Source organism: Tachypleus tridentatus, chromosome 3, assembly GCF_004210375.1.
Source record: "Tachypleus tridentatus isolate NWPU-2018 chromosome 3, ASM421037v1, whole genome shotgun sequence".
Taxonomy (NCBI): domain Eukaryota; kingdom Metazoa; phylum Arthropoda; class Merostomata; order Xiphosura; family Limulidae; genus Tachypleus; species Tachypleus tridentatus.
The window spans coordinates 20,523,080-20,549,477 of record NC_134827.1 but is presented as its reverse complement, the minus strand read 5'-3'; the positions used below and the strand labels follow the sequence as shown (position 1 = coordinate 20,549,477).

General features: G+C 33.3%; 1 protein-coding gene and 1 long non-coding RNA gene across 2 annotated transcripts in view; one reads left to right on the top strand and one right to left on the bottom strand.

Annotated features, from left to right (window-relative positions):
- Nucleotides 1–26,398, bottom strand: part of LOC143246503 (uncharacterized) — a 272,362-nt gene that overhangs the window by 175,122 nt on the left and 70,842 nt on the right. The gene's annotated exons all lie outside the window — the stretch shown is intronic.
- LOC143247928 (solute carrier family 23 member 2-like) lies at nucleotides 10,694–16,717 on the top strand. The gene is made up of 5 exons (XM_076496478.1): nucleotides 10,694–10,723; nucleotides 12,678–12,859; nucleotides 14,298–14,418; nucleotides 15,940–16,269; nucleotides 16,445–16,717. Exons 1-5 carry the CDS (start codon nucleotides 10,694–10,696, stop codon nucleotides 16,715–16,717), a joined length of 936 nt encoding a protein of 311 aa, XP_076352593.1.

The following is a 26,398-nucleotide window of genomic DNA, read 5'->3' as shown; positions in this document are numbered from 1 at the left end:
TGATTTCACATGTACATAGAAAACATTGAAGTGGAGAGAAAGTGTAGAAATGAAGGCTTCACCAAGTTTTTAAATCGTTATAACCCGTAATAAATCTTAACACAGACAAGAAATGTAAATAACAACTCTTTTTATGTAAAAGATTACATAAAAATTCTGCATTTTCAATTTCAGTCCAATTAGTCGTTCATTTTTTCCAAATATCACTATATTGGTCACTTTCGGCTCATGCTGTTGGTTCTGAGGCAATAGCCACATAAACCAAGTTACTTCCCGTACAAAGATCTCTTTGTGACTTGAGTTTGGGCTAGTAACTTTTCCAATGTGGTGGGCCGTGGATAAGGAACAGACCTACAAAAAGAAACATTTGACTTTTATATATATATACACATATCGATATATTAACGGAAAAGTCTGTAGAAATTCACATCACATGTATAATATTATACAAATATTTACGTTATTCACCATTGCTACAAGGAGAGTTGAACTTAAGAAAAATAACTGTTTAACACAATTCTTATTTTCCGAATTTTGTTCTGATTTTGAGAGTAAAAATGAGAATCTCGTTCTATTAGATAAAACCAGTCGGTTAATTATCTGTGGAAATAGCGTCGCTATCGTTTCTTCAAAATACCTAAGTTAAGTTCAATGTTTTTATCTTAAAGAGAAGGAAAAAACACACAATAAACTAAGTTGTTGCTGAATAAACTGAATATATCTGATCTTACTGTTAGAGAATAAAGTAAATGTTTCACAAATTTTAAAAAAGTATATAATTAACCACAAAACATCACATAAGAAACATATAACATATTTTGTGTACTTACTATAAAAAGGAATGAAAATAAAATGAATATAAAACAAATCCAAACAAGGATGTGTAATATCAATATAAAAGCAGCCTATTAATGTTTTTGTTTTTTGCGCAAAGCTAGCCGTCACTACTTTAGCATTGGAAGACTACAGGGAAGGCAGCTAGTCACCACCACCCACCGCTAACTCTTGGGCTACTCTTTTACCAACAAATAGTAGTATTGACCGTTACATTATAACACCCCCATGGCTGAAAGGGTGAGCATGTTTGGTGTAAGTGGGGTCGTGGGAGGTGTTATAAATAATGTAGATAATCCTAATGTACCTTTGTGCCACGTTCAAAACAAACAAGTCTTACGCGACATTACTTGAATGTTTCTGATATATGTAACTGATTGTTCAAAAATTACGTTTGTCTCTAAATTTCATATTCCACATATTTAATAATAGTTCATTTTTCCGAATCCATCGTCAACAGCTTATCACAAAAATGGAAGTCAGCAAATTGTAGTATACAAAAATCATATGATTTAAATAAAATGGCTTAAGTTTTAACTAGGGAGAAAAACAACTTTACATACTTGGATGAACGACCTACACGTTAGTGATGTTTAAAATCCAATAAGTCATTAAAATAAAATATTTCACTTTTACACAAGTATAAAAATGATTAAGTTCGGTTGTAATTAATATTAGGGATCATGACGAAACAAAATGGTGGTCACAAAACAGTTCGTTTAAAACCACTTTTACAAATGTTTAAATACAGAGGTGCCAACCATTACGATTTGAGCGAAATCATTACAATTTTGGTGTATATATTACGACTCATGCAGACAAATATTACGACTTCTTGCGACTCCCAAATTATTACATATAATATAGACCTTTACAATAAAGTGATAAATTGTTCCCCTTGAAAAGGGTGAAAAGAAAATTTCTAGTAAGATACAAATAATTTTGATAATAAATAAAAGACATAATCCAATGGCTACTTGCGATGGTCATGTTTGTGCTTGAAATAATAAAAAATATTTGTATCTCCGACGTCTACCAATAGTTTGACTGCGGTGCTTCTCCATACTGGGTACGTGGAGGAATCCACAGTTACATCATTAGTGCTTCTCAGCCAATCAGCGCTCGCGTAGATGGATATTTCCCGTTTTTTAAGCGCATAGAAACACTAATGCGATCGTTCACATGATAAAAAATAAAAGGCCTCTTTCAGCAGATTGTCTTGTTCCTGGCAAATCTAAAAGGACTAAAACTGTGAATCAAAAATTTAGGAAAGAGTATAGTGCATCAAAAGTCAGTGACAGTTATGCGTTTTGTACAGTTTGTCACATCGATTTTTTTTGTGGCGCATGGGGGGTAAACGATTTTTGCAGACATACAAAATCGGCATCTCACCAACAAAAGGCTGAGGCGAAGACTAAAACGATCCAGATAACGACATTTATGAGTAAGAATTCAGAATATGAAACTATAAATGCAGAAGTGATGTTCACCCAATTCATCATTGCTCATGATTTACCCCTAGCTGTTGCCGATCATTCAGGACATCTATTCAGAAAAATGTTCCCAGATTCCGATGTAGCGAAAAAATATGGCTGTGCTGGAACCAAAACTACAGCTATTGTACAAATGTTGGATTATGACAGTTTTTACAGTTTAGCCACAGATGGGTCCACAGACATGGATGACTCAAAACTGTATCCAGTGGTTGTACGATATCTGTACGGGCTCTGTCTACAATCATTACGCTCAGTCATTTGAAATAGTTGGCATCTCTGTAAATATTAACAATAACCATTTTACACTATTGGTTCAGTAAAACTAAAGCTTAATTTAAATCGTTATCTAAGTGTTTATTGAGTGAATAAAAATTTCAATTTTTCAACGAACTTCCATCAAAGTAAATAAGTGAATTTTCCAGACATGCGTTCAAAAGACAATGACGAAACTTGTAGCTCTAATTATTTCACAAAACTCTTCCATCTGAATTTTCAATTATTTCTTTATTTTACTGAAACGTGTGTTTGTGTGTGTGCATTTTTTTGTAGCGAAGCCACATCGGGCTATTGCTGTGTCCAGCGGAGGAAATCGAACTCATGTTTATAGCGTTGGAAATCTATACTTACTCTTGTCCCAGCGAATTAGTTTCTGAAACGGATACTAGTATACATATATATATATATACATATATGATGTTCTACTTAGGGCATCTAATTATACTTGAAGATAATCTGAAAGAGATCTTCATGAGTACTAATATTGAATCGGGTATAAACATGCAAAAGTTTGATATTGCTGGTACCCATAAATGCCGCTAATAAAAAGAAAACGAACAAGTAGAACTAATAAAAAAGTTTTATAAAGACAAGTGGGGTTCGATATCTATCTCACCGAGGTAGCTATGGTAATAAAGATATTTTTTAATGCTACAAAAAGTATTGAAACAGAATAGTTTAAACTAAGAAACCGAGTTACTTAAAATGTAAAAAAAAGATTAACCTTACTATGACTCAGACTAATGTTTATTAAAGCACTCAATGGTCTCCACTCACAAAAATGAAATGTTTTGGCGCTTTCTACGTAATCTTCAAAAGTTATTTATGAAACAATTGTTTCGAGTTCTGTTGTTACCACGCTAGTACAGCAGTAAGTTTTCAGATTTATAACATTAAAATGAGGAGTTCGATTTCCCTCAGTTGACACAGCAGGTAGCTCAACGTGGCTTTGCTAAAATAAACACACACAATATGTACACTTCTAGCGAGTCATTTGGCATTATCGTTTGATAGTTAGTTGCACAACCCTGTGGCCAACATTTACAATATGTCACTTTACATATCACTGCAATGACTTGATGGTCCTTTATCTGGTTTTAGCTTATTTCTATTTTTTAATTGTATTACTTTGGATAATTGTTGTGTGTTAAAAAATGTAATATATTGACGTTAAGCTAAAATGTTAGCTTTGACTCGTGAAATCGTGCTGTGTTATATGTACGTGTTCTGCTGTTGCAGAATTTTCAATTTAACTGTTTATTACTTGTATGTGTAGGTTTGTTTAACCAATACAAATCCCATCTGTATTTTTCAACTGACTCATTTGTATCAATCCTTAATATTTGCTTAATTTTATTCTTAAGATAAAAATAGGATAACTAAATTGCTTGCTCCTCAAAACATGAAATAATAATGGAATTGTCAATCGTAGAATACTAAATAAGTTTAAAGATCGTATTTAATTTATTTTATCAGGTCATCCCACATATAATGTCCGAAAATTTAATACAAAAAGTGCATTATCATTTCTGTCTTTGTAGAAGACTTTAATGACTAAAATATTCAGTGAGGCGTGAATAAAAATGTTCAAACAAACAAAAAAAACTAACCCAACTCCACTTTTTCAGATCATTAATCACATAAACCATAATGAAGATGGATGTGTCTGAAGAAAACATTACACATATAATAATTTATGAGTTGAAAAGAAGAGCAAAAGTGTAGCAGAAACTACATGAAACATACAAGGTGTTTATGGTGTGGAGTTTCTTAATGAAAGAAAATGTCGAAGATGGTTTCAGAAGTTCAGATCAAATAACTACAGCTTAAGTAATGCGCTACGTTCAGGTCATCCTGTTGAGTTTAATGATGACTTACTGCTGGCTGCACTTGAAGAAGATTGTGCTGTAACAGTAAAAGAACTAACACAGAAGCTTAATTCAACCCATTTAACAGTTCACCGTCATCTGCAACAGCTTAGAAAAATGTCAACACCTAGAAAATGGGTCCCCCTTTAGTTGACAGAAGTCAACATCAGAGAAAGAGTGAACTTTGCACTTCTCTACACTCTCGTAAAGGTAACTCACCTTTTTGGACAGGTTAGTGATTAGAGATAATAAATGGATATATTATGAAAATGTTAAACATCGCATACAATGGCAAAGTTCAGATAAACTGGCTATAGAACAGCCCAAAATGGACCTCCACCATATGAAAGTCTTGTTAAGTGTTCGGTGAGATATTTTTGACACGATCCACGTTGAGTTGCTGTCATTCAATGTATCGATTACATCAGACTTCTATTGTCAACAGTCAGAGCACTTGAATGTTGCACTAAAATAAAAGAGGCCTGTTTTGATCAGTCTTTAAGGTGTTGTGTTACTCCAGGATAAAGCACGGCTTCACACATCAAGGATCACATATCCAAAGATTGAAGAAATAGACTGGGAAAACTTCCACATCCTCTTTATTTTTCAAACATTGTCTCCATCTGATTACCATCTATTCCGAAGTTTGGAGAACTATCTTGATGGAAAAGAGCTTGGAACATGTGAAGATGTCAAAACAACTCTCTCTACGTTGTTTCCTCCAAATCCGAAGAATTTTATGAAAGTGGCATTCATAAGCTTGTGAATCGTTGGCAGTAAGTAATTAATAATAATGGAAGGTACATTATTGATAAATTAATATTAAAAGCGTTTGAAATCATTTCATTTTTCTGAACATAAATTCCTGCGTTACTTAATGGATGACCTGATATAAGCAGATCTGAATATGATATTATTAACTAGCATTGGAGCAATATTAAATTCGTTCAATACACAATACTCTACCTGTGCTAGCAGTCTTTAAGTTAACAGTAAAAGATTAAAAGAAAGGGACCTAGTCATAGCACCCACCAACAACTTTTGAGCTACTGTCTTACAATCAGAAATGGGATTGATCATGATATTATAACGCCCCTATGGTTGAAAGGACGAGCATGTTCGGTGGGACTAGAATTCTAGCCATCGATATTCAAATTGCGAATGTAGCGCTTTAAACCCCTAATCATGATGGGAAAAAGCAAGATTGCAGGCTCAAACTGCACTCATATACGACGAGCATGTTCGGAAACAGGACTTGAATTCACGACTTCAGCATCCTAACCACCAAGTCATGTCAAGCTCAAATTCTCTATTTATTATATTTTGTGTTTTCTTTGTTATTCACAGTAACTGTAACTCTGAATTTGTTTACTTTTTCCTGAAAACGTCAGATTTATCAACACAACTATGAGTGAGAGTTTAAACTAATATTGAGCTTATCTTACAAGTTCATCCAGCATTGGGTACACTTTCTTGGTTGATCGGTAATGCAAAAAATTAAACAAACGATATTTTTATACCGAAAGTAAAAATAAAGTGTTTTAAATAACAGCTAAAATAATCTATATACAAATCTTTACCATACAATAACCTTAGGTTATCTTCAGTAAATAAAGTTTGTAAATTTCTTTCTTGATTAAACAGAACCTCTAAGTAATAAATAAGATTAAAGTATTCTACTTATCCAAATAATCCATACAAATCTAGACTATCTCTTATTTTATGCTGTCAAGAACAGGAACATTAAGACGTGTGATTGTTAAGCTTTTTTAACAATTTACCACCAGCGAATTATTGAGTAAAATCCATACTGCTCAGTGCCTTGTAATTAGAACCCAGAAACCAGATGAATATTCATCAAAACTGGATTAAATTTAGGGAGCTAATGTTTTTAATAAACTAAATGTATCTTATTTCATAAGCCCTCTCCCTTGTTGAATTTCCCGTTAGTTTACACTTTCAAAATAATTGTGATTACATTTGAAGTTGTGACACACAGTTATCTATCGAAATAAAATAAACAAACAACAACCATGAGATTGGATGTAAGAAGCATTTAAACCATCTCATAAATGTATTATCTGGGTTGTCGAATATGCTTGAATGCTTAAAACTGGTTTAATAGTTTTTAAAACTGTAACCTACACAAATGTTTCTGCTTTTCGTTTTGAGGCGCAATGAATACGATGTTTGCTTCATCAAAAGTGCCATTAAACCCTGTGTATAACAAAAAGCCGCTTCCTTATTACAAAACATCTGTGATAAAATTATTTTTGGCTACCAACACTCAGCAAAGTAAAGCTAATGATAATACTTATAAGATAATCTCCGTATCATGTTCCAACCTTCAACATTTCCAAAACCGCTGGGTCTAGGCGTGTAGTATTCTCAAAGAACGTTCTAGCCTGACTCGTCTGCCTAAAATGTTAACCGTCATCATGAGTGAGTTCAGTTTAGATGTATTGAGATTATTTGCCTCTCTATAAAAAAGTTTCCTGAAGGTGTGGCAGAAAAGTGATTTCTGCGCTTTCCTATATCGAGACTATGTATAAGTGACGACACACGTGTCACCAAGTTTCAGATTTCAATAATTGAAAGACGCAGATTAATTCTTTGTGTTCAAACACCAAAAAATAAAACTAATAAACAGATTTCTTTAATATTATGGCTGTTTAAACACTAAAGTGTTGACTTGACACGCAAGCATTAAAGGAATCTGCTTATTAGTTTTATTTTTTGGTGTTTGAATTAAAATTGTATCGTTACGTTCCTCTAACCTGAAATTCATAGTGACCTAATTTGGATGAATGTGAACGTGTATAGTGATAGTTTTCTAAGAATTATCAATTTTTAATATGTATATATATACATGTATATATATATAAGTTGTCTGTTGCATTATAATAAGGCCTTTCTTTCAATACCAGACTGGTAATCTGCACTTATTGGCTCCAAAGTTATTCCTTTCAAATGTCAAACGTAGGGGAACCAACAGAGCCAAAAATCCTAATAATAATAATAAAAATCTCAGGAAAGTGCAGATATTTCATCAGATTCTTTTTAATTAGTCTATTATAGATGACGGCCCAACATGGCCAGGTGGTTAAGGCACTTAATTCGTAAACTACGGATAAGGATTCGAATCCCGTAACACCAAAGATACTCGCGCTTTTAGCCGTTGCTGTAAATGCAACTATTTGTTAACAAAACAAAGCCTATGAATTGGCGGTGAGTGTTGCTGACAAGCTGCTTTCCATCTATTCTTTCACTGTCAAACAGGGACGGATATCGCTTATAACTCTCGTGTAACTTTACGGGAAATCCTGAAACAAGAAACAAACGATCGTATATTTCGATTGAATGCGTCATAAAGAATAATTTGAAAGAAGTGGGCGAGACATAAATCTAACTATTTTTTCTCTCTTGTCTGCAGTAAACTGTACAAAGTTTTAATATGAGATATCTATGCTGTTCTGACCACTGGTATCGAAACTCAGGTTTCAGTGCTATAAGTCTTCAATGTTACTGCTGAACCATTTAAAATCAACCTCTGATTTAACAATTAATTTATTGTTAGCTCTTTTAAAACAACAAAATATCAATAAATTTTAAATTCAATATATCATAATTCAAACTATTGTTTTCTTGTTCAAGTTCAATATCACTCAAATATGATAAAAAATGAAGAAAAATTGGAACAAACTGACCGTAAATAAAAGTATAAAACACAAAATAAAATACATCTGAACTCAGACGATTATTAAATTTAGAATAATTGAAGTAAAATTAACCTTGACCTACTTGGCTCTGCAGTATTACAAAGTTAAGACATTGTGAGGTTTAATTGAAATGTAATTATAGTTAATGATCACATCTGCTTTTCAAGCTTGTCTGAAATATATATATATATATATATATACATATTTTCCAAAATCTGGCTGAAACCAAGTACTAGAACTATTGACTGCAAAAGAGTGATCTGTTGTTTTCATCATCGTTTTCTCAATACAACCATTTGAATTTTGGGTGGATTGACAGGACAAGCAGAAGTCGCTTCATATGTTTATTTTGAACAGCCGAGTTTGTCAGATAGAGGTATTATTTTTAAATATATTATAGGGATAGGACTAAAACTTACGTTTAGAGAATATATTTTGGCAACGATAGATGTTGTTTGTTTTTCAGCTCAAACCTACACAAAATGCTATCTGTATGTGCTCTGTCCATTTCGGGTATCGATACCCGGTTTTTAGCGTTGAAAGTCCGCAGACATGCTACTTTGCTAGAGTGTGGTGTGCTAACGTATTAAGTTGTACCGAGAAGATGGTGAGTCTTTGTAACTTCCTTTGAAATCTGCTGTAAGCAGATGGAATTACGTGTGTAGCTGTTTGTATAGACCAGCTTTTTATGTTAAACGTCTCAATCTTTACATTAAGGCTCTGAAAATATCTGCATGCAGAACCTCCAACGCTTCAAACATTGTGAACTTTTTTATGCTTTTTGTATTTATGTGCTTAACGAATTTGCTTTAAATATATTAGTCCCATTAAGTCATCGCTGGTGAGCACAATGACTGTTCACCAGACACAATTCTTAAAATATATAAAACATTTATATGTTCTATATAGTTGGGAGACAACAACCCTCTCTGTTAAGGAAATTCACACTCGGGGCTGAAGAAGATGGTCTGTTCCGCGTCCCAGAAGCACAGAGATATGTCAGCAGACTCACACCCCCATAAACCGTATTTCTAGCACAAACAGCCCATTGTCTAACTTTGTGCCAAATTCAAAACCAAACTATTGTTTTTGAACACCTCCTGTTGGGAAGAGCACACAACTCTCGTCTTGTGCGTTTTTCCTATAAACAAAATGTCTCATACGTTAAGTTTTTATCGTTGTTTTTTTGTCCCCGAGATAAACAATGTGCACTCGGTGCGAGTACACATAAATCAGAAGTGGTTGTATACGACAATGATAACCTTCCTTAAATAAAAATAAATATAATCGACCATTAATAATATTTTTACAAACACCACAATGTTTTTCAGCCTGTTTTTAGTTCAAAGGGGGGAATATGCAAGGATATTTCACTTCAATTTATTTTAAATAAAATTATCAGAATAAGAATGCAAATCTGAAGTTCGCTTACTATTGAGAAAGATTAATTTTTCATTTAGATGCGGCACAACATATATGGGTTTATATTGTGATTTTTTCAAGTATAAAGCATTTAATGATGGCTCAGTCGTCTTTTGACAGATTTCAGATGAAATTACAGTTTTAGACTCATGAAGTTAATCCATTTCAATTGATATATTTAACCACGCCCTGGGTCTCATAGATCACTTTAATCCCCCCTAAAAGAATTTCAAATTGAGAGTAGGCTGGTAGAGATCTTGATAAGTAATAAAATCAAATCGTGAATACACGATGAAACGTTCGGTATTGTTGGCGCACAGGAAAGTTGGAAATAAAGAAAAAAGAAAAGATGTCATAGATTATTTTGCTCTAAACCTGTCTGAAGGAATATCAAGTGCTGCGGCTAGTGAGGATTATCTCTTGTTACTAATATGTGGAGCTGTTTTTATATATATGATATTTACATTTCTGTATACATTATGTGCTCTGTCTATCTCAACGCATAAAACGTTGATTTTCAACAGTGCCCCAAAATCATTTAACTCTGCACTGATTAGCGACGATTTATCGTAGCTGGGAGGATATTTTGGAATTTTACAACTCGAAATAGTTAGGTCTTGTCTGTCATGTAGACTATTGATATTTGTCAACGTGTTTACATTAAAAGAAAAAGAAAAACATGATCAATCGAAATTTTCTATAAATATACTGAGACTCCTAAAGTAATAAAAGTATGTTATCAGTTGGAAAACGTCATGGTGATATATTTTTATCTAAATACCTATTTTCGCAGAATAGGGTTTACCTCAAACAATGGTTTAGTATTGCAAGTAAACTATATATTTCCTCCCCAGTGAAACAGACCTAAGGACTAACTAAAAAGTATCTAGTATCTTATCATCAATGTGTTTAAGTTTTATAAAAAACAGTGCATAGAATGGTAGCTGTTGAAACGTTGCATAATATTTATGTAGATCTATTATGATAAACTAACCAAAATTATGTAAATATATTATGTAATAAAACTAAATCAATTATATGTTAACGTTCGTGAAATTAGTCGTATAATAATGCGAGTATGGGACTTTTAATCATTCCTTTGATGAAGGTATTTTATCAGCAATTAAGGGAGTAAACATGTTTCATTATTCAGTCTGTTCATTTGATTTTGACCTTGCATACCCGTCACATTAAATATGCTTACCCATTCCGCCCGTGGGGATGTTATAATTATTGAAAAATTGCTTAGTATCAAGTGTTGCTTTGTTCTTTGTCTGGCAAATCAGAATGCGAGAGGTGAGAAATTATATCCAAACAGCTTGTTGGAATATTATGTATCCGATATTAGAAGCAAGAATTTTGTCAATTAATGGAAAAATAAAAGCAATAATTGTCACAAAATCTTAAATTATTTAAATCTGATTCACTACTGAATGAGAATACCTAGAAATTAATAAAAAATGTTAATGTAAACGATGGAGATTTGGATATGTGATAACAAATTATTACTGTGGTAATAAGAGCTATTTTAGCTTCAACGACTTTATCAATTTCTTTAAAGTCGCCATCCCAGTCGCGCCAAACATGCTCGCCCTTTCAGCCGTGGGGGCGTTATAATGTGAGGGTTAATCTCACTATTCGTTGGTAGTCCAAGAGTTGGCGGTGGGTGGTGATGACTAGCTGCCTTCCCTCTAGTCTTACACTGCTAAATTAGGGACGGCTAGCACAGATAGCCCTCGAGTAGCTTTGTGCGAAATTCAAAAAAACAAACAAAGCTTTAAAGTCGCAGATTTTTTACTCAACGCGTTAACGTTACAAATCTTATTATTAAAATAAAAATCGCTTGTTATCTATTATTATTCATCTCTAACAAGTCTCTGAGTAACTATATTTAAACAAAAATATAGTTCAATATACAAACAGCTCAGAATAACGGTTTTTACAAATAATCGTTTATATACAAGCGTTTTCCAAACAGTACTGAATCTTCCATCAGTTCTGGTTTGTTTTTGAATTTCGCACAAAGCTACCCGACGGTTATTTACGGTAGCCACCCCTAATTTTATAGTGTAAGTAAAGAGGAAGGCAGTTAGCTTGTCATCACCTCTCACTGCCAACTTTTGGGATACTCTTTAACCAATGAATACTGGGATTAACTGTCATATAATAACACTCTCACGACTGAAAGGGCGAGAAAGTTCGGTGTTACAAGATTTCGTTACCATAACCCATATATTTCATTCAGGAACCGCAACCACCTAGCTATGCCCGGCCATCTATGTTGTCTGAAACTGAATTTTTTATTAACAGTTAACGGAGAGCAAATTAATACTATTATAAATACTGACGTTTGAAGTTATTTCAGGAAAGTTGAATGTTTGTAATGTTCGAAATTTATTGACGATCCTGATGAAATATCTGTAGTTTTCCAATTAGTTTGCTTTTGAATTTCGCGCCTAAATTCACGAGGGCAATCTGCGCTAACCATCCCTAATTTAGCAGGGTAAGTCTAGAGGGAAGGCAGCTAGACATCACCACCCAACGCCAACTTCTGGTCTACTTTTCCGACTAGTAAGCGTTTATCACATTTATTCAGAGGTTAATGGTACGCTGACTGTAACTACCCGACATCGCGTGTTGTGATGGTTGCCTTTTATACTCAGTGGGTGTAATTCTAGAAAATTCAGCTGCCAATTATACTGGGATTCATTAATATTTTACATACACATCGTACGTTATAGATATTTCGCTCGGGAATCTTCTGCAAATTTAGAGAACAAGCGTGACTTTCCCAATACACACTTTAAAATATAAGTTGCATGCATTTTTAAATACAGGATGTTAGAAAAGTCACTGTTTTATTAACATATAAAACTGCACAGTGACTCTCCGAACACCCTTATATGATTAATTTAAGCAAATGTGTGTCTCATGCACTAAAATGGAACAAACATAGATATAAAATATATGTATAACAGCAAATATCTTACATACTTTAAATTCAGTAATCTATAATATATCTTTGCATCATTTAAAATGTAAGTCTTGATATATTTGTGTAGATACAAGGCGCTATCATTGGAGCATCCATCTTTGAAATGATTATGGGACTTACAGGTGTGAGAGGAGTTATTCTTCAGTGGTTGACACCTTCAGTGATAGTCCCTACCATATCGTTGGTAGGACTTTCTCTCTTCGAAGAAGCAACTTTTAAAGCTAGTAAAAACTGGGGAATAGCAATAATGTAAGTCTTGTTTTATAATAAACTTATTAATGGTGTTTTGTTATTATTACAGAGAAACTTGTAATACTCAAGTGAAACTTTTATTTGTAAAATATTAATTATTTTATGGCTTTGTATGAATATCGCGCAAAGCTAAACGAGAACTATCTGCGCTAGCCATTGCTAATTTAGCAGTGTAAGATTAGATAAAAGGCACATAGCCATCACAACCAACCGCCAACACTTTGGCTACTCTTTTATTAACGAAAACTTGGATTGACCGTCACATTACAACGCCTTTACAGCTGAAAGGGCGAACATGTTTGGTTCGACGGGAATTCGAACCTGTGACCCCCAGATTACGACTCGGGTGTCTTATTCACCTGGCCCTGTTGGGCTTATACTTTATGGTATCGCACTGATACGTGAAAGGCCCGGTATAGCATATGCAAAACCTTGGCGCTATCTGAAAGAAAGGAGAATTGTTTTGTTTTTGGAACAAAGCTACACAGTTGACAATTGAAAGTATCTTGTCCAACCTGCCAGCATATGAAATATACTTATACTTTCTCCGTCAAACACAAAAATCACTGTGGAGATTACCTACAACATAAACAACCCAATTTATCTCTACCTTATCAAAACTTTAAGAATAAATCACTGTAAACTCCTAAACAACCTTCGTTATAGCCTTGTTTTCCATTTATCACAACTATATTTTCCTTTGTAAACATTCAATCAGACTAACGGTTTTCATTATAATGACTTTCAAAACGAAAACTTTATTTAGATCCAAATGAAATTAAGGTAAAACTATTCTATAATAATGGCAACAGCATTATTTCGTAATAATGTATCGTATATATCAATTTTATAATTTATTATTTTTTACAGTTGGTAGATAATCGTCGCATTTTCCATCATATTTTGAAAATAATATTTGCAGGAAACGTTTTTCCTATTATCTTCTAAAAAGTGAATGAATATAAATGGTGAGGAAAAACGATTTACAGAAGTTTGTGACATAACGCATTACACCATACTCAAGAAGCTTGATGCCTTTAAATTTGCAAGTTGCCAGTTCAAACCCCTTTACTTAACATTTTCGTTATTTAAAATGAAACAACGACATAAAATTATTGCCTAAGAATTAACTAGAAAACTTGAATTTTTTCCCTGCAAAACGACATGTTTACATTTATGGCAAATACACTGTTGAAGGAATACAGGGAGATGTGATTACTGCTAAATATATAGATAATCTAATGGTAGCCCTTCACATAACCTGTTAAAGGGTTAACTTTGAGAACATTAACAGCTAAGATGAAACTGATATTAATTACTATTGTTAAATATTCATATAAACTCTGTTGCACTAAATAGCTCTTCCAGTTTTGCATTCAGCGTTCTTACAACCTGTTATTGAAGTATCTGTATCTTGTTGTTGTTTGTTTCTCAGAACAGTTTTACTTCTTGTGCTCTTCTCCCAGTATCTTGGAAACTTTAATATTCCTGGTTGCAGCTACAGTAGAAAAAGAGGATGGAAGATCAAACGAATTCCGTTTTTCAAGCTTTTTCCAGTGAGTATAGATTTTAAACACTTTTCAAACACATTTCACTTTTAGACAAACATCCAACAAAGCCTCAATTATTAACTTTAATTTAAAAAGTAACATTTCCGAAATAATTTAGTGTTATAGAGAAATGTTTTGCTGTAATGTTGTAAAAACAAAAGAATTTAAATACAGCCAACTTCTATTGTTGTAATGTTACGAGATATAACAAAATGGAAACCAGAAGGAACGTATTACAAAATAGATACCACAAAGGCAAGATCACACATGTTTATATTTTATGTATGAAATAAATATTACAGCATTATTTCATTATAAGTAACATTATTATTGTTTTGTCATGTGTCACGTATTTATACTATTATAACTGTGTTTTTTAAATAGCTTTTACAAATTACCTATAGAGTGAACGTCCACCTCAGGTCAATGTTAACTATTTGGTTTCCAACATAAGCATTATTCCTGCGCTTTTCTCTAAACCAATTTCCAATCACAAAGAATTAACTGCTAATATAAATTGCTGAAACATTTCTAATAAAAGTTAAATATTTATGTAAAAACGGCTGATATGGATAGAGAAGATTCTATGTATCGGAGCAAACAACATTTCGACCTTTTTCGGTCATCGTTAGGTTCACAAAAAAAGAAAGAGGTAACTGACCAATAGCTGACCACAAGTTTGAAGGGGTTCCGTAATTAAATGTGGAAATATAGAGGGCGTGCTTAGATTTTTGATTATATTTATTAATATAAGTATAAAGGTGTTCATTTGTATTGGTTTATTTTGGGCTAGAGTTGTTGTATAAGAAAGGCTTTTTTTAATTTTGCGTTTGTTTATGATTGTTTTTTATTTAGTATTTAGGTAAATGTTACCTATTTTGTTTTCAACATATTCAATAAGCATTATTCCTGTGCTTGTATGTAAACCAATTTCCTCTCACAAAGAATTCACTGCTAAAATAAACTGCTGAAACATTTTTAATAAAGGATATATATAATGGTTAAGAAAAAACATTTGAATATTGAATAACAAATAATATATGTTAACTATATTATTAACTATATTATCTGAATGCCTACTTTCAGATTTTACTTACCATAGTTACCGCATGGGTTATATGCTTCATACTAACTGCTGCTGGTGCCCTAGGACCAACCAACTCAGCCAGAACTGATATTCGTGTTGAGACGATATATTCTAGTCCATGGTTTAGGTTTCCTTATCCAGGAAAGTAGTTATAAAGATATTCATTAAAATTTAGCTCTTTTTATTTACGTAAGTAGTTTACAGAATTATCTTTTGATCAGTTCTGCCTATGTAGAAACTTGTTATCACTTCAATTGTTGTGAAACTAATTTGATTGTGAAGTTCACTGAACAATATAAAATCATTAATATCATACTTTACCTTGGAATAAAAAAATATACTAATTGAAAGTTATAATCTGAAAGTTTGATGTTTTATTGTACATGTGTTTTGTTAAAGCAGTCGATATGTATGTTAAGAATGTAACGTTTGAAATAAAGGTGGACCATTTACATCTTCATTTTGGTCTTTCAGGACAGTGGGGTTTACCAACAGTCAGTATTGGTGCTGTTTTTGGAATGTTTACAGGAATATTAGCATCGGTATTGGAATCAGTAGAATATTACTACGCATGCGCACGACTAGTCTCCGCACCTCCTCTTCCACCTAGCGCCATAAACCGTGAAATATTTGCAGAAGGAATTTGCTGTATCGTTTCTGGAATTTGGGGATCTGGATGTGGAATGACTTTTTACAGTCAAAATATTGCAGCAATCAAAAAAACAAGAGTATACCCATGTCCTGCCCTTCAAATACAGACTGGAGCACTTGTATTTCAATTTTGAATATTATTGTTAAATGCTTAGATTTATTGTGTTATTATACATGTGTATGTGTAACATAACTGCTGATATTCCACATATTTAACAAATATCGTAACCTTTGGTGTTGCAGTAACATAAAACTCACATCAAGTTTACTTTTCCTCCATTTTTACACCAACAGATGGCTAGTCGTCGTGTTATTCAGTATGGTGCTGTTACCATGCTGATTTTTGCAGTTCTGGGTAAGTTTGGGGCCTTTTTAAACACTATTCCTGAGCCAATTGGTGGAGGAATCACATGTGTTATGTTTGCAATGGTTACGGGAGCTGGTTTGTCCAATGTCCAATTTATCGACCTTCACTCATCGAGAAATATTTTTTCCTTGGATTATCCTTATTTATGGGCATTGCCATACCAAAGTGGTTCAAGGGACACCCAGGTGCTATTGATATAGGTACGTACAGTTTTGAGTGTGCCTGTTATTAAAGTAAGTTATTCTTACTTTAAACAGAAAAAATTGATTTAATTAGTAAATTCCCTCTTGTCTTCCACTGCTAAATTAAGGACGGCTAGCGTAGATCATCCTCGTGTAGCCTTGCATGAAATTCAAAACTTACAGATATTTTAGACACTTCCGATGATATCTGGCAACAGCTTCACTAAGATTGGTAGAAACACTTCCCAACCAGAGCTATATCTGTTGCTTTTGAGATTATTCATAAAATATTTCGTCATCATGAAGCAGCACAATCCAACGTTCGAACTTAAAATAATTTTTAAAAATATTATTTATTTATACGAAAAGACATATGTATTAAACCATTCCACTATGTTTGTTACACAAAGTTGTGAGGCCGTTAACGAACATGTTTTATTTTTATTATTTTATTCGGTCTATATTATTCGCACAAGCATATGAAATCGTTTCAAATAAGTTGAATGTTTATTCCAACTTTAGTTTTTCGTAATTTCAAAAGAGGGCTGTAACATTCTTATTTACACAAATATTATCCTTGATATAATTATGACACTTTCAACTCTCGCTTCAGATTATATAAGCACTTGAACTGAAAACTATACCAATATTTTCTCGAAATCAAACTGAGGATTTTGAAATGTCATTATATTTTTCTGTTGCAAATATTTTGTTTATTTATATTGGATCGTATACAGAATCGTATACTAAACACAACCTTAGGAATTTATTAAAATGTTCGTATAAAACATTTGATTTAGCTTAAAATCAAACTCATACAGAAAATGTAAAATCCAGATACTATCGGAGCATTCTTAGTTTGTTTGTCTTTGAATTTCGCGCAAAGCTACCCGAGGGCTATCTGCGCTAGCCGTCCGCAATTTAGCAGTGTAAGACTAGAGGGAAGGCAGCTAGTCATCACCACCCACCGCCAACTCTTTGGCTAATCTTTTATCAACGAATAGTGGGATTGATTGCACATAATAATGCCCCAACGGCTGAAAGGACGAGCATGTTTGGTGCGATCGGAATTCGAACCTGCGACCCTCGGATTACGAGTCGAACGCCTTAACACACTTGGCCATGTCCGGCCCCAGTTCACTAAGAAAATGATGAATTCGGGAGAGTTTATAAACGATATGTCAGGGATTTCTTTTCGTTATAAAAATCGTTGACTAAACAGTACATCTGAGTATTTTGAGCAAGGAATCTGTATTTTTTTACTGTTTATTACCTTGTTTTGTGGTTTAAAATCAATTGATTTATTTGTGTCAGATGCAGATTTTACATTTGTTGTTGTTTCGCAATAAGCACAAAGCTACACAATGGGCTATCTGTGTTCTGCTCACCACGGGTATCGAAACCCGGTTTTTAGCGTTGTAAGTCCGCAGACATACCTCTAAGCCACTGGGGGCTGTAGAGGTTAGAGAACATTTTTATACTAGTTACTATTAAGTATTCTGGCACATTATCAAATTCTCAGAACATACGAAAACTCGTTCTAACTGGTTATTTATGCCAAATCTACTAACTAGCCTGTATGTGACAATTCTGCGTGCAGCATGTTGTTACGTATTATAAGTTATTTCAGACGAGAAATTTGAAATTAAATGTAGAAGTTAATAAAATGTTAATATGTATCAAATTTATGTTGCTTGCCAACAATACTGATGCAAACAAATTCGTTTTTAAACACAACTGTATCTTAATATACAAACATAAAACAATACAATTTATAATAATATTTATTACTACTAATTATTACAAATTATGATTTATATACAAGAGTTTTACAAACTTACAAACAATACTGTTTGGTCTAAAACTGAATATTTTATCGATGATCCAGGCCCACGACAAGCAAATTAATTATGAGTTGATATTGTCAGAAACCTCACTTAAGCTAACGATGTCTTTCTTGGCCAACCTCTCACCGATTAGAAGCTCACTTCTTAGCAAAGAAGATATGTCCTCGTAGACATAATAACGTCCTAAGTAATTCATTGAAGTTGAAATCTATAAATATTTCTGGTCAAAGTCTGTAGTTTTCCGATTAATAGACATTCATGACAATTATAGCTTCCAAGGCCTATAGCACACTGGCTGTAGCTGACCAACCAATAATAATACTCCTCTTCCGTCTCTCGGTTAGTTGCTTTTTATAAGAATCATTTGAGTGTGTAGAAATTTCAAAAAATGTTATAGCACGCTTTCGTATAGAAAACATTGTTGATTCCTACGTTTACGAACCTTCTACAACTTTGGATTACAGGCGGAACATGTGCAACACACAGGCAAGAATATAATCCACATAGTCACCAAAATGGATTAAGATAAAATCTTGACTTAATTCTACCTTACTTCACGTATAATGTAAAACGAGCTACTATAATTTGGTTAATAATATGTTTGTAACTTTATTGTGCATACTATTAAATACATGTTTAATTACTTGGTTTCTTTATTGTAAAGTAAAAGCTATGCAAAAAGCAATTTCATCCTGCGTTGAGCAAAGCAAGAATATATCATTTTACTGTTTTCTACTGAGCAACAAACAAAGAAACAAAACAATACCATTGTAATTCAAATTTTTGAGATAGATTTTTGATCTAATTTACATAAAGATCACCTATAGCATCAGAGAAGTCATAGTCCTTAATATTTTTAGAAAATTTCTCAACTTTGCCAAATATGTGAAATCATGCTTTTGTAATTGTTTTACAAGAAGATTTAGCTTTAATTGAAATTAATGAACAGATTGTGATTGCTCGCGTATTATTCTACCTCTTCCCCCGAAACTTCGTACTCAAATTATTCAAGTGATCCATGATGTCGCACAGAAAGTGCAAATCACACTACCATGACAAAGTTTCAATTTCAGAGAAATTTTCAATATTACCTTTTGCAACAAGATACTCTTTTATTTGAGGAGATACGGAAGTAAATCGTTCCAAGACTTTTCCTTTATTAAACCATCTTACATTTACAAAATCAGCAAGATCATCAAAAGTACAGTAACTACTCTTCTTCAAAGACTCAATAAATTGTCGATGGATGAGAAAGCTTCCACTTTTAATATAATTTACAATTTTTACAACAATGTCCATTAAATTTTTCAATTCATTACTTTTAGACATCTGAGCACATAAATTTTACAAGTGCAAAATGCAATGGAAAGATGGCAGCGTGGACTTCATAATAATTTCAATTAAATTTTGCTTCAAAAAAGAAACAAATTCTAATTTCGCCCCAGTTATGGTGGGAGCACCGTCTGTTGTGACAGAAACCATTTTTTTAAATCCAGATTGAATTTTTTTACATTTCAAGAAATTTTTCAAAGATGTTTTTCCACATGTTGGATGTCGTAATCCACTTGAAGTTCTGAAGTTACATATCGAACCCAAAATATCAACTGTGTAGTGTCACTAACATTTGTTGACTCACCTAGTGCTAAAGAAAAATACAAACAGTCTTTTAGTTTTTCAAGCAGCTATTTAACTATGTCTTTCGCTAACTCGAGCATTATGCTGACAATTATTCTTCGACTTCATTGTAAATTATTTACATTTTGAAGAATATCATCTTTTATTTTTGAATCATAATTCTCCAACATAGTTTCAATGATCACAATGAATATTTCTTTTACTATAATAGTTTAACATCAAAATAATGATTTATTTTTCAGTTAGGATACAAGCTACTTTATAGCTATCTAACATAACTAGTACTATCGCTGTAAAAATATTTCTAGGCATTCCTTTTGTTCATGAAGATGTGCTTTCAGACGGCTAATTTTATTCATACGATTTTTGCTATCAACTGGAAATTTTACATCAAATTCGTTGTGAAAAATTTTAAAATGTTGCTTAAGGATGTATATTTTATTATTCCTAAAAATTTTGTTACACAAAACACACCTTTGCTTGATATTTACTTCAATCACTGCAAGTTTTATCTTCCATCTTTCATTAAATTCTCGTTTCACGTTTTTCTAGTCACGTGTCATTCTCTTTTCAGCAGTTATGCCAGAATCAATTAAATTATCTTTTAAATTAATTTTCTAAGTGTTCACCATCATCTGAATTCTTTGTTTTCGAATTACTCACTTATCCATTTTATGGAATTAAAAACAAAACATATTTAAACACTTGAAAATTGCGCAATAAAAATATGTTCGCAAGCGCATGCAAAACAAACATCTCAACGAGACTGACGTTACAAAATGGGCGGAGTCTGTGGCAGTGATGAAACGCGCGATATTAAAGATGACGTGAGGCAGTGCAGTTGCTGATAACCAAACTTGCAATAAAAAATAAATTATGGAAAAGGTTTATTCCTAATCTCGAGCTGGCCACAATTGTACTATCCACTGGGCACATGTGGCCAGTAGCCATGGAGCTACCCATCCCTGTTATAGTGGCACTAAATAAAAAGGAAAGGCATCAAACAACCAAAATGCTTTCCTGGAATAACTTTCGTTCATCAGGAATCATTTCCATTCGTAAGAATGAAACTATATCTTACGATTGTGACTGAGTTTGTTTTTCATTAGGAGTTATTTACTTGTTTTATTCTAGTAGTTTCACGATTTAAAAATAATTGAAAATTCATAAACCAATCTTAGAAAATTCTAATACTACTCTTCGAAACACTGTTTTAACAGTATATGAAAATGTGAAAAAAAATTACTTCTGTTGTTATCTTTTATGTAGAGTTCCAAAAGCTTTTCCAAAATTTGGAAAATAATATATCCATTTATAGCAATATAATACCGTTTTGAAAGAATTTTTCCCATGAATTTTTTGTCTTCTCTTGGAACAACAGAAATTACGAATTTATCATGGCTGACACTGAAAGTTCAACCAAAGATTTTATAAAACGTTTCTACACTTTCTCCATCAAACATAGAATTAAAAGTAATATCAACTCATCAAGTAGGTTACTTACACCTTAAACAACTTAAAGAAACGTGAGAAACCTAAATAACAAATAAAGCCAGAATTTAGCAACATGCCGAGGAGTTTAAATTAGACTTCTTTGTTGTGTAATGGGAAACTGGCACTTCAAGTGAACATGATTTCCACAACTTGCACTACATTCACTTCATTATGCCCGTCATTAAATTAAGTGCATTTCTTTGATTCTTCTGGGAACTTCATTTTCAAGTGAAAAAATAGTTGATTCTGTCCTTGTTTTCGGACTTATTTTAGTAAAACAGTGATATACTGCAAATCACACAAATCTCACGAGTTATCACAAACATTGATAAACTTAAAATTTTACCCTGTTGTAGATATGCTGCAGGAATGACACTTTCTTATGTAATGTACATAAATATTTATATTATACTCACTATGGAAATTTTAGATTCCCCTAATAGGTATCATATGCATAGCTTAGAAATAGTTACATCAGGGAATATAAATAAAGAAAATTACTGCATCAAGCAAAAAAAGGTACTAATAGGCCATAGAAAACAATGTAGAAGAGTGGTTAATCTCGAGAATATTAACTGCTAAAATCAAATATATATTAACATTAAGCACTCGTCTGAAATCCGTTATACCAAGTAGCTTTTCCAGTTTAGTATTCAGTGTCTTAACAACCCAGTATTAAAATAACTGTATCTTGTTGTTGTTTTCCCTGTCGCCTAAAACCCACAGTTTAACCTCAGTTCACTTAGTTTGTTTGTTTTTTGAATTTCGCACAAAGCTACTCGAGGGCTATCTGTGCTAGCCGTCCCTAATTTAGCAGTGTAAGACTAGAGGAAAGGCAGCTAGTCATCACCACCCACCGCCAACTCTTGGGCTACTATTTTACCAACAAATAGTGGGATTGACCGTAACATTATAACGCCCCCACAGCTGAAAGGGCGAGCGTGTTTGGCGCGACGGGGATGCGAACCCGCGACCCTCAGATTACAAGTCGCACCCCTTAACACGCTTGGCCATGCCGGGCCAAAAACCATCTGAATTTTGGATGGATTGACAGGGACATGCAGAGATCACATAAAATGTTGATTTTGAATAGTTGATATTTTCAACAAGGAAAATATTACTGTGATATAGAATTAACGATATAGCAATAGAATTTTCGTTTCTAATCACTCTTGCAACAGTAGCAATGGGCTTACAGAGAGTAATTGGAGAAAGTTAGGGTCAGGGTTATTGGATTTCATTATGTTGTTGATAGGTTATTCCATCCTGTGTATGTGTGTGTTTTTATGGCATTAAAAGCAATTATGTATTCTTTGGTAGGTCGTGAAGAAGGACTTTGTAAAAGCAAACTAGAGTAAAACACATATTGTATATGTATGTATGTTTATTTGTGCAGAAGAGACTTTTATGTCAAGTGTTTCAACGTCCATAACACATTTTGCAAAACATCTACATTCTGCAGAAATTCCTCGACAGTTAAAACATTGTGAACGTTTTGTTTTCGTTTGGTTTTGACTACAAAAGTTTTTGTCGCGTCAGGAAGTTTCAGGATCTTCTACCTTCACCACATCATTGTATCTCCAGATCACAGTACGTGACATGTGTAAAAAAACACGCTTAATAAAACAGTTCAAGGTATTAAGATAGGTGGGATTCTTCGTACACAGTGTTACAGTTGAGCTTGATATATCCCAACATATACCCCCAATATAAGTAATATGCTTACAGTGAGTTTAGTATTCTTCTGGAATTGTTTATAAAATTATTATTTTAATATAAAAACAGAAAGTGTTAGGCTTAACACAAAGAGACTGTAATACTTCCAACTAATTCTTTGTTGCCTTATAAATTTTACCTTAATCCTCCCCTTCTTTGTTGGCTCGGCATGGCGAGGTGGTTTAAGGCGTTTGACTCGTAATCTGAGGGTCGTCGGTTCGGATCCCCGTCGTACCAAACATGCTCGCCCTTTCAGTCTTGGGGCGTTATAAGGTGACGGTCAATCCTACTAGTCGTTGGTAAAAGAGTATCCCATAAGTTGGAGGTGGGTGTTGATGACTAGCTGCCTTTCCTCTGGTCTTACACTGCTAAATTAGGGACGGCTAGCATAGATAGCCGTTGTGTAGCTTTGTAAGAAATTAAAAAAAACAAACAGTTACTCTCGTTGTTTTGTTTACAAGTTACGACCAGCTTTATACTTCATTCTCATAAATCGTGTAATGTGTATTTTATAATGTTTACTGCTCATGTCGAGCGGTGTAATGCTACTACTGGTTGCTTTCAAATATTACTTCAAAATGTTAGTTTTGTGATAGTCGGGTGTCGGAATTTGTAATATTTGATGACGATGTTTCAGACTGTTAGATGTCTAGTTTCATTGTGAAAACGTAATCAATTTAGGTGAATAAATTTATATTTGTTTTAGATATCTGTTTTATTACATTTGTTTTAGTGTTTCTTGAAATACAGTGGGAAATTGTCTTTTGCAATGGGCTATTATATAAATCTGAATAGGGCACGCATGGAACTAATACACTAATCAGTCAGACCCACAAGTAGGGCTAAGTTCTGCGTGAAAAAAAAAAATTATAGCATACATAAGGTTCTTGATTCGTAACCCTTTAGAACAAAAACGCTTTCCGCTCTTAAAAGCTGTTTGAGTGAAACTCAAATCTCACTAATCTGTAATGAGTCAAACAAGAGTAGCCAGAAAACTAGTGGTATGTGCTTGTTGATTAGCTGAATCTTGATCAGGGTTTTGAAGGGTCTGGTGCTATGTAGACTTCTTCCTCCAGCACTATTGATCTTGTGAATCCCTTTCACTCAAGTTGGATCCATTAGGTTTAGAACACTGTTAAGTTCTAAACACCACACAATTGAAGGATCTGTATTTTTATGAAATCACAATAATAATTACATTATTCTTACCATGAGAGTTCGGCATGACCGATGGTTAGGGCATTCGTCTCGTAATCTGAGAGTCGAAAGTTTGAATACCTATCACACCAAACATGCTCGCTCTTTCAACCGCGAAAGCGTTATTAATTTTTCTGCCAGTCTCCCTATTCGTTGGAAAAAAGAGTATTGTTTGTTTCATGGTGGTGATGACTAGCTGTCTTCCTACTGGTCTTACACTGCAAAATTAGGGACAACTAGCGAAGATAGCCCTCGTGCAACTTTGCGCAAAATTCAGAAAACAAACAAACTTGTCAGAGGCGTGTCCATTTACGTTCAGCGTTGACCATTTACACTAACATACACTTTTCTTCATTTGGAATGTGGACAGCCTGACATTACACAAATCGTAGTACCATATACCCAAATGCCTTTTCTATTGCTAATATATTAAGTATGTATTTAACATTAATACTCTAATAATACATAGTAAATACATCACAGTAATAATATGGTCAAGTAGGTAAAGGGGAGAATTTTTTTTTTGGTTCATGCCTATCATGTATGATAAAGTGACCTGGCACATGCAATAGTTTGTTTTGTTAAAGATTTACTGAAAGTGGGTGGAACTAATTTAGAGTAGCTGTGTGTTCGCATATATGTGTAGAAAACTGAACTTGTTGTGGATGAAACTCCATATACTGTAGTGAGAACTAAATTTTGTATAGTTTGTACTGTCTTTTTAATCATACATAGTGCTACGTTAACCCAAACAGAGCAGACAAACTAACAGTCGAACGTATTGTTAAAAGATATTTAGCATGTTTCTCACTGATGTGCCTATGTTATTTCGTTTTTTGTTTTTTTTATTAGTTCGTTTGCATGTGTTTTCTTCGGTCAAATATTAAGCCCCAAAAATTTTGTTGGCGTGTCAGTCTGAAAAATGTTTTCATCTAGGTGAATCTCGAGTTTTCTTGAGTTTTTTTTACGAGCTTCATTGGATCTTGAGAACATAAAGACCTGTATTTTTAATAAATTAATTATTATGCTTCATTTTCCTAGTATTCAGTCGTACTATTAATCGTAAGCTGTAAATTAATGGAAAACATTTGGTCACTATTTCGAATTGCTACATTATCCACGAATTGTGAAGCCAAACAATAAAAAACAAACATGTGTATCAGTTAATGACATATCGTTTATACATATTTATTCGACATTTTATTTTATATCCCTCATAGTAGATTTACCTGTAACATTTCAAACCTAATATATGAATGTCAAATTGTATTTGTCCAGGTCGAGTTAACAGTCGATTATGCAATATTTTTTATTTCATTATTATTTTAGTTAACCTAATTAACAGTGGTTTACCGAAATATTCTGAAACCGTTCTGTTCTTTCTTCGGATAATTTTATGATTTTCTCTCTAAATATGCACTTAATCTAGTACTTACAACTCTTACTAGAATTTTACCTACGAAGCTGGTTACGTTGATTCAACCTGATTGGTCTACAGCTCTATGGTTTATTGATTGGTTTCCCCTCTTTAAACCTGTTAGAAATATAAGAATATTTTCCTCCTTCAAAAAGAAGGGGAGGTACCCCAGGTGCAGGGAGCGATTAAATAGTTCCGAGAGGTGTTTCAGCAATTGCTAAATGTCTTAACTGACTAAGATGGCTTATATGCCATCTTCACCAGATGTATTTTTATTGTTTCTTTAATTGCTATTGAAACCTGTGTTGTAGTTATTTCGTTTGTAGCGTGTCGTGTGTGTATGTGTTTTATTTTTATGTTTGTTTGTTTATACTTGTATACAGTAATAATAGG

Excerpts from the sequence above, each read along its gene's own strand:
- LOC143247928 (XM_076496478.1), top strand. The coding sequence starts at position 10,694 with ATGGGACTTTTAATCATTCCTTTGATGAAG. Across the intron at positions 12,860-14,297 it reads AACTGGGGAATAGCAATAAT|AACAGTTTTACTTCTTGTGC; the intron begins GTAAGTCTTGTT and ends TTTGTTTCTCAG. Across the intron at positions 16,270-16,444 it reads AAATACAGACTGGAGCACTT|ATGGCTAGTCGTCGTGTTAT; the intron begins GTATTTCAATTT and ends TTACACCAACAG.